Genomic DNA, 8,955 nt, shown 5'->3' on the forward strand with positions numbered 1-8,955 from the left:
GAAAAAAGAAAAGAGAAAAAAAAAAAAAAACACACCCACACACTCTCTCTCTCTTTAAAATACCTTAACCATATTGCAGCAGACTATAGATGCAGATACAATCTCATTTACGTTCTGTTTTTCATTTATGGTTGTTTTCAAATTTATTGCTGTGACAACCACAGGAGGAATCTCAAAACTGATTTTTGATGAAGTTGAAACCCTGATGTCTTTAGGGGAGTCAACAATCACTTCAAATTTGCACCAGCTAACCTGCAAGCAGAAGCACGTTTATAAGATTAAAAAAGGTGTCCTATATGAAGATCAAAATACACTACTTGTAGTGGATGCACAACTTACAAATCTTTCCCTCTCAGAAGTTGGGCAGTTTGAAAAGTTCGAAACCTGTAGCCACGAGGGTCCCTTAATCTTTCTTTTAACCAGAAAAAGCTCCAGAGCACTGCACATAAGGAAACAATTACCTTGCTAAAACTAAATAATTGTCCAGTATATGGACATTATTAACATTACACTCCCTCCATCCCACATATATAACCAAAAATTTGTCCATCAATATTTGTCACTTGATTAGATTAAGGATGTTTTATATCCTTTTCCACTTAGACCCCCTATTAGAACACCTAATATGTGTGCTAAGCATTTAACTGAGTTAGGGAAAAGAAAATATTCAAATATTAATTCAGTCTGAGCCATTTTCAAATGTGTTTTAGTCAAAGCTTACTTATATTTACAGATGGAGTAATGATTAAGATATTCTAGGGCCAAAAGAGTATTTAAAACCCTAAGCAGCACACCAGCCCAGTATAAAAGGACTGCTTTTCTCCAGGAACCTAGCCTGTTCAAAGTATAGACTCTAGTCAACAAAGTTCTTGGTTTCTAAAAGTAATGCAGCCAGCTATTGCAACTGCTTTCAGAGATCTGGGAAAGTGTTTGAAATACCTATTGAGAAATGTCAGTTCATCTTCACAAAAAGAAATCTGCAATACTACCAGATTAAGTTCCCAAGTATTTACAGAGGAAAGGTTTTAAGAGCTAGAGTATACTGAACCAAAATGCTTCTACTTAACCACACTGCTGCAATGTTAAAAAGCTTTTAAGTAAACATAATGCTATATCAAAATAGTTACTCCAGAAATTGGTTTGGGCTTTTGCTTTTCAGAAAGAGACTCATTTTCTCACTATATTGAAAACAAAATACATGTAGTCAGTGAACAGAGAGTGAGTGTGTGTTGTGTGTGTGTGTGTGTGTGAGAGAGAGAGAGAGGGAGAGAAAGGGGGAGGAATACCTGTAATGAGTTCCTAAAAGACCAGAGAAACTTTCTCCTTTCAGGTCCGCAGGAAGTACTTGATCCTAGACCAATTTTACAAAAAGAAATAACATAAATCGGTTAAAATAGTATTTAGCTTAACTCACACATAAATAACTAGGCTTTTTGCAAACCAGTGCATTGAACGCCTAAATTCTTCACATCTCTATGACCAATACACTAGTTTGAATCCTTACGGTCTAATATGTACCTTGAATGGATAACTGATTTTAAGCACATAACTTTCACCAGAAGGAATTTCGATCCTTTCAAATGCATACTTCCTCTGCAAATAGGAGCAGGAAATCAGAATAAACCCAACAAAATAATCATTTACAACAAAATGATCACATTGACCAAAAATTTGTTTACATAAGAATGTGTTGATCAGCAAACCTTAACAGGAGCCATACTAAAGCATGAAACATTCAAGTTCAGAAGATGTTTTGCTAACTCGTTCTTTAAACCAGATACTGCATCCTAAAATTTAAAAAAAATAAATAAAAAATGACAAGAATGCATTAGCTCTCTGCTGAAAGAATAAATAAGGATAAAAGTCAATATAAATAAAAATACAAATTTATGCCAAAGATCGATAAAAGATAAACTTACTTGCAGCTTTTTATGGAAATCTGCAGATTTTTTAGCATCTTTCTCAAGTTTCACCATTTCATCAGTAAGATGTATAGGGTGACTTGGAATGGCATAGACACATCTTTGCATGTTCTTCACAACAACACAACAACTCTGATACGAATTCCCGGCTTTAACCTAATTCTCAATAAAAATGCAAACAGTCAATATTATCTTCTCCATTCACCACCACACAGTTAACAGAAATGAAGTCGAATGACCAACAGCTGTGTCTATCTGACTTTTACATACAGCGCAGCTTTCCTTTACTCAAATAAATAAGCAAATAAACACACAAGCTTCACACTGTGACTTAACAGTTAGCGTGTTGAGGCTACCTTGTGACAGAAAAACAATGGTAAATGGAATAATATGCAACTACGTCAATTGCAAACGAAATATTTGAAACTACACATTGGGACAGTTAAGCTGTAAGAATACAGTAAATCAGTAACCTATGTTAGCAATTCAAATAAAAATTACCTTCCCAAATAAATAAAGTGTTCCCCTGTTCGCTCCATTAAACTCCTCATAGGCATCCAGTATGTAGAAAGGTAGCGAACCATCTTCCTCCAGATTGAACTCCGAGTGTTCTTCCTTATGCAAAGCCTCTCTCAATGCTTTCGAATCCCCAACATTTGCATTCGCTGCACCACCATTCCTCACTGCTTGCCAACCCGCAGTAGCACTCAACGCAGGGTCCTCTTTTTCTTCCTTAAGCTTTGCATTCAAAGTAAACAACTCCTTTTTCACAGCAACAGGTTTTTCCTCTGCCTTAGAGTCCTTCACAACTTCCTCCTTACAAACATTAACATTACTCGGAACTTGCTCAATTGATGCATCACCATTCTCAGAACTACAAATTTTCTCATTATCCGAGCATTCAATTGAAAGCTCGTTTTCTTTAACTGCCTCGCATTTCTTCTGCTCTGAACCTAAATCACTGACGTCATTGCTAACAACTCTAACGGACTCAACATCACAATTTACAGCAGTGTCGAGCAACGAAGAACCTCTCATCAAATCAGATGCTCCAACAATTGACGAATTGCTAACGAAATCGCGATTAATCCGCAGAGCATCGTTTGTAGCAGAGGATGAATTTGAATTCGAATTGGGAATGGCTTTCGGATGGATTCTTCTCCGCCGTTCCCTATCGGTCTCGTCGGCTGCAAACTCCGCCAGAACATCGTCAACGATGCTGTCGGGGGCCTTGTCGTCCCTGCTCTTCTTGAACAGCGATGAGGTGAACATCGAGGATAGCCGCTGGGCGCCAACAGCGGCGGCGGAAAGTGCAGCCGATGTGCGTTTCTGGTTGGGATTATGTTCTTTCTTTTCAAGCTTCTTCCGCTTTGGCCTGGCTTCATTTTCGGCGCCATCGGATTCGTCAGAGGAGAGAGAGACGCCTTCCTTAGACCAGTCCTCTTCCTCCCCCTCATCGCCGTAGCCAAGGCCATCGTCGTCAACGATGAAGGCACGGGCCTGCTCGCGGCGCTTGGCGACAAGGGCGTTGTACTCTTCTTCCTCGACAGTATCGTAGATAGGGTTTTCGAGCCTGATCTGGGGCCCGCCGCGGACACGGGCTTTGAGACGCTCTAGGGCCTCGCTGCGGGCGGAGGAAGCGGGACCTCTGGTCCTTCTCCTACCGGCGGCGGTAGTTGCAGCAGCTTCTTCGTCTGACATTGTTTATTCTTTCTCTCTCTCTACTTTTCTGAGACTATGAGAGTGAGAGTGAGAGTGAGAGTGAGCGTGTGAGAGAAATGAGTTAGAAGAGTGCTGAGGTGCGGTTTAGGGATTTTCAAGAAAAATCGCGGGAAACTTTGATGGCTTTGGCGCGCTTACTATGCCACTCAAGGTAATTGTTTCTCTTTTTTGGCTGAGGTTTTTTTGGGCTTAGGAAAAAATAGTTACCCAATTAAAGAAAAGAATGTTAACCCTAATACCCACTTTTGTGGCCCAAGTCCCAACCCTGCAAGGCACTAATCCTTCAGTACTAACATCAACAGAGACCCTTCTCAAAATCCAGCGTCTTTGGGCCTCATTCCTATTTTCTAATGTGTTTTAACTTTAAGAACCAAAAAAAATAATAGGAGCTAAGGCAATGGCTTAGTGGAAGAATTGTTGACTTCCTAGAGAGCTGACAGGGGTTTGAGACCTGGTTAAAATCAGGAAGTGGATAGTGCGTGAGTGTGTGTTGCAGAAAAAAAAAATTAAAAAAGAACCAAAAGAATGAATAAATAAATAATAAACTTCTTTAACTCATTATATGTTTAAAGGTAAAATCAATTATGTTTTGGAGTATATTCAAGCTGGGCAAGAAGTTTAGGGTTAAACCATCCAAATACAACATAAAATCGATGTGGTTAATGTGTCGGTGAGTGTCGAGGGACATGAACACATTTATATATCTTACTAGTAATTAAGATTTTCCCTTCTGTTAAAAGACAAATCACTCTACTTGTATTTTTTTAATATAGAAAAAAACGACAATTCGATTGGGCATTAATTATTGATAATGATTTCAACGCTTTGAAGAAAGCGCATTCCCCTTTCCAAAAAGGAGCATTAGGAAGGGTATATTTAAAAGCCACTAGCCCCATTCCTATAGTCTTTAACCAGAAAAAGAATTCTTGTATGACGATGACTATGGTAAATACAAAAAGCAAAGCTCAAAGGCAAGCAGGTCCCGCCCCACCCATAGAACTAAAATTAATTAACGTTAGTATAGAGTAATAAATCAAGTAGTAGAATTGTAATCTAAAGAAATGGAGCAGGAAGCAATAGTTACCACTTGGAGAAGGTGGGGATGAGACAGGCAGAAACTCAGAATTCATTACATACTCTGTCCCCATCTCTCTCATTGAGGTCCCACCATGCCAGCTGCTCTTACCTCCATCACTCTCTTTCTCTCTTTCTACTACAAACGCCACCCCTCTCCCCTACCTCAGTATCCCATTCTTCTTCTTCTTCTTCTGCAGCAGCAGCATACAACTACAACTTCATGTAGTAACTACCACGTACCAACCACCTACCTTAAACTCTGCAAATAATGCCGGATCATTATTCAAGTGGTGGTGCCACAATGAACGACCAGCTCTCCAACCCAACCTCCATCTTCGGCCTACGCCTCTGGGTTGTTCTTGGCGTCTGCGTTGGCGCCTCCATTGTCCTCCTCTTATTCCTCATCTCCATTTGCCTCGCTTCCAAGCGCTCCAAGAAAACCACCACTATCACCACCACCACCACCACTACCACCACTTCATCTTCAATCCCTGTCCCTGATGTATCCAAGGAGATCCAAGAGATCAGAGTACTTGACCCCAATCCATTACCCGACCCTATTCCCGAACCGGAACCGGACGAAGAGAACCCCTCCGTGGTCTACAACAGAATCCAGTTTGAGATTGGGAAGAACCATAGAATCTCTTACCCTACTGAACAACGACCTTTCCTAAGGTCTTCTTCCCGTGAAGGCAGTGGTGAGGTTCCTACCGTGATCCCTGAGGTTTCTCACTTGGGTTGGGGCCACTGGTACACCCTCAGGGAGCTTGAGGATTCCACCAATGGGTTTGCGCCGGAGAATGTCATTGGCGAAGGTGGCTATGGAATTGTTTACCATGGTGTCTTGAAGGACAACACAAACGTTGCCGTTAAGAATTTGCTCAACAACAGGTAAAGTCAATCAACATCTTTTCCTTCTATTTATTACTCAAATTAATGCTAAAAGTTTAATATAATAGCAGGGGACAAGCAGAGAGAGAGTTTAAGGTTGAAGTGGAAGCTATAGGAAGAGTTCGGCACAAGAATCTAGTGAGGTTGCTCGGTTATTGTGCTGAAGGAGCACACAGGTAATATATAATGAAGGTTCTTTCTTTCTCAGTTTTCGGTGTGTAAAAATATTCATTCATGTTGAAATATACAGAATGCTTGTGTATGAGTACGTTGACAATGGTAACTTGGAGCAGTGGCTGCACGGTGATGTTGGGTCTTGCAGCCCTCTAACTTGGGAAATTCGAATGAACATTATCCTTGGAACTGCAAAAGGGTAATTGAACCAAGAAAATTGACTTTTCACCTCCTCTCTTCTGGATTACTTTCCAATTTTCTTTTCTTTCCATAACTGTTAGTATTTTTTTTTTTTTTGGAATAGATTAACTTATCTTCATGAGGGGCTGGAACCAAAAGTTGTTCACCGTGATATTAAATCAAGCAATATCTTGATCGATAAGCAGTGGAATTCCAAGGTTTCAGATTTTGGCCTTGCCAAGCTCCTTGGCTCTCAGAGCAGCTATGTCACCACCCGTGTCATGGGTACATTTGGGTTTGTGCATTCTACTCTCCCCTGTTTCATTTGGCTCTGTTTGGTAATTGACACATGATAGAAATTCAGATATTTGTTAAAGAGATATAATCTTATTTTGAGAATGAGACAAATACAATAATAGACAACTTGTTCTTTGTCTTCAATGTTTTAGTATTTGTGTATTCTCAGCTCCCTTTTTTGGCAGATATGTAGCTCCTGAATATGCAAGTACTGGCATGTTGAATGAACGAAGCGATGTGTATAGTTTTGGAATTCTTATCATGGAAGTAATCACAGGGAGGAACCCGGTTGATTATAGCCGTCCGCCGGAAGAGGTTTCGATCTGTTTCGCTATTGTGAACATTTCTTTCGGTTATTGCCCTTTACACAAGCAGCTGAAAAGTGTAAACTCTTGATTTTCAGGTGAATTTAGTTGATTGGCTCAAGAAGATGGTTAGTAACAGAAATCCAGAGGGAGTATTGGATCCTAAGCTTCCTGAGAAACCAACATTAAGGGCACTAAAAAGAGTCCTTCTTGTAGCTCTACGCTGCACAGACCCTAATGCACAAAAACGTCCTAAAATGGGGCATGTTATACACATGCTTGAGACTGAAGATTCCCTTAATTACAAAGAGGTAAGAAAATAATCATTCCCTTTACATATTAGTTTCTAGGTGAAAACTCGCTTTCAATTGTTTTCGTGTGAAGTTGATAGTTAAAAATCGTTAAATGATAATTTAGTCAAACATATCAAATCTTTATCAACTTCACATTTACGTGCGAGTGTCCACTAAGTTTTTATTCTCGTAATGCGATTTATGTTATGATAATGTGTAGTAGTATATAGTTGATGTTTGAATCTTTGTTATGAATGTGTATTAAGAACAAGACACCATGGATTAGAATTTAGATATTTCAACAATATTACTTTCTAGTTTCTACTATCTTAACTTCTCTTTCTTGTTGGATCTAGTTTCATAAAGTACTATTCTTCCAACCATGCTTTAATCATGCATGCTAATTAGTAATTACTAAGTGGACCACACCAAACTTTGATAAATAAAAGCCACATTTTTTACTGATTGAACAAGCACCCTCTTGTTCCAGGACCGGAGAGCTAGAAGGGATGCAGATCAGTCACCTAACCATAGAGCAGAGGATGGATTAAAAGTGAATGCAAATGTATCAGATGGTGACTGTAACAATGAAAATGGCACGTGTGGCCATGAGACAACAAAAAGCCACCAACTAGAAGAGCAATAAATTAGGAGAAATGTTTGAGCAACTCATTTTTCTTGTAATCATTATATACTCATATTCCTCATTACAGCAAGATGCAGTTTGGATTTCACCAAAGGTGGAAACTACAATTCATCCTATGCTAATGAACTAACGAGTATTATGTGGTTAGTATAGTACAAAACTCCACAGTGAATATAAGAAAAGTGAGTTACATTTTCACCCCTCATAAATTTGCAGTGCTGTCTCTTTAATGACCAGATAGCCTGTGGTACCCTCATTTAATATACAAGCTGTCAAGGTCTAATGCCAAAGCTATATGTTCCGATGAGGACCTGGCATACCTATATTATACCATGTCATTCATTGTGCTTGATCCTTCTATATACTCACAAAATCCCCAAAAAAAGAGCAATATTTGCCAGCTTTCTCTCTGTCCTGGGTCCTTCTCCTTTTTCCTCTCAGGGATGATTGTGTAGCTTGAGGTTGGTCATGTAAAGATTGGCCATATTGTTCAATTCATCCAATAAAAAGGAATTTTTGCACATTTAAAAGGGAAATATAATTGTGTGTTCTAAACTAATGTTTGTTGCAAAATTATCCTTTTTTATGTAAATCAATTTTAAGTTTTATACGTAATATACCATGTATCCTTTAATTTAATAGCATGATTTGACCATGGATTGCATTTCTAAATCGTTGCACTTTAGTTTACATATATATATATAAAGAGAAGGCAATTAAAAGTTTTTTTTAATTTAAATGCGAAAAAAAATCTCCAAAGAATCTGTGTCTTTCCAGTGGTTTGATCTTCTTCCGCAGTCACTTGGTTGTTAGACACATTTGGTTAAAGGCTCACACTTATGTACTCTCTTTTTTGGACCATTAGCATGCACATCAGTAGTGAGATACAGCACATACACATCAAGTAGGTGGCATGAATTGTTTTTTTGTTTTTCGGCCTTCAGTGTAACGTCGGTGGTGGTCCATTAGACCCTCTCTTCATTGATGGGAAAGCTTTTGTTGACTTAGGTAGACATTGATAATGATAAATGATGAATCGTGAATTCCAATCACCCAGTAAATTTGGTGTTTTGGGAGGAAAAACATAATATCTAGAGAGTCAAAACGCAAATTCAAGTATGTGCATCCATTCCAAACACACAAAGTTAATGGGTGGATCACAACCGACTGAACCGAGACCTAGAATCATATAAAACTCCAAGGCCAGTTGTCTGTAAAGCATCTCATATGTGGCACCTAGAGCTCAGAGGTTTTGTCCTATGCATAATTGGAAGCCCCACATTTGATGCATTTTGGATTTGGCAAAGTTTCATCTAATCTGAACTTCCGTGATCATATAAGGGACATATAAACCTACTTAAAAAATTTAGATAATACAAAGTGGATAAAGTATTTTTTTTTTAAGCCAAAAAAAATTCAAAAAATTTATATATGAATATATTTTTGGT

At 38.8% G+C, this 8,955-nt stretch overlaps 2 protein-coding genes across 2 annotated transcripts in view; one reads left to right on the forward strand and one right to left on the reverse strand.

Annotated features, from left to right (window-relative positions):
• The window catches only part of LOC107642767 (DNA polymerase alpha catalytic subunit), an 11,992-nt gene extending 8,323 nt beyond the window's left edge, over positions 1-3,669 (reverse strand). The window contains exons 1-7 of the mRNA XM_016346239.2: positions 2,424-3,669; positions 1,920-2,078; positions 1,704-1,787; positions 1,519-1,593; positions 1,287-1,351; positions 340-439; positions 64-252 (exon numbers count right to left, since the gene is read on the reverse strand). Of these exons, the coding sequence (XP_016201725.1) occupies positions 64-252; positions 340-439; positions 1,287-1,351; positions 1,519-1,593; positions 1,704-1,787; positions 1,920-2,078; positions 2,424-3,623 (1,872 nt within the window). The 5' untranslated portion in view covers positions 3,624-3,669. The remainder of the gene's footprint in view (positions 1-63; positions 253-339; positions 440-1,286; positions 1,352-1,518; positions 1,594-1,703; positions 1,788-1,919; positions 2,079-2,423) is intronic.
• On the forward strand, positions 4,596-8,037 carry LOC107642769 (probable serine/threonine-protein kinase At1g01540). The gene is made up of 7 exons (XM_016346243.2): positions 4,596-5,612; positions 5,684-5,788; positions 5,863-5,985; positions 6,091-6,261; positions 6,449-6,578; positions 6,667-6,879; positions 7,352-8,037. Exons 1-7 carry the CDS (start codon positions 4,990-4,992, stop codon positions 7,505-7,507), a joined length of 1,521 nt encoding a protein of 506 aa, XP_016201729.1. The 5' UTR covers positions 4,596-4,989; the 3' UTR covers positions 7,508-8,037.

This window comes from Arachis ipaensis, chromosome B05, assembly GCF_000816755.2.
Source record: "Arachis ipaensis cultivar K30076 chromosome B05, Araip1.1, whole genome shotgun sequence".
Lineage (NCBI taxonomy): Eukaryota > Viridiplantae > Streptophyta > Magnoliopsida > Fabales > Fabaceae > Arachis > Arachis ipaensis.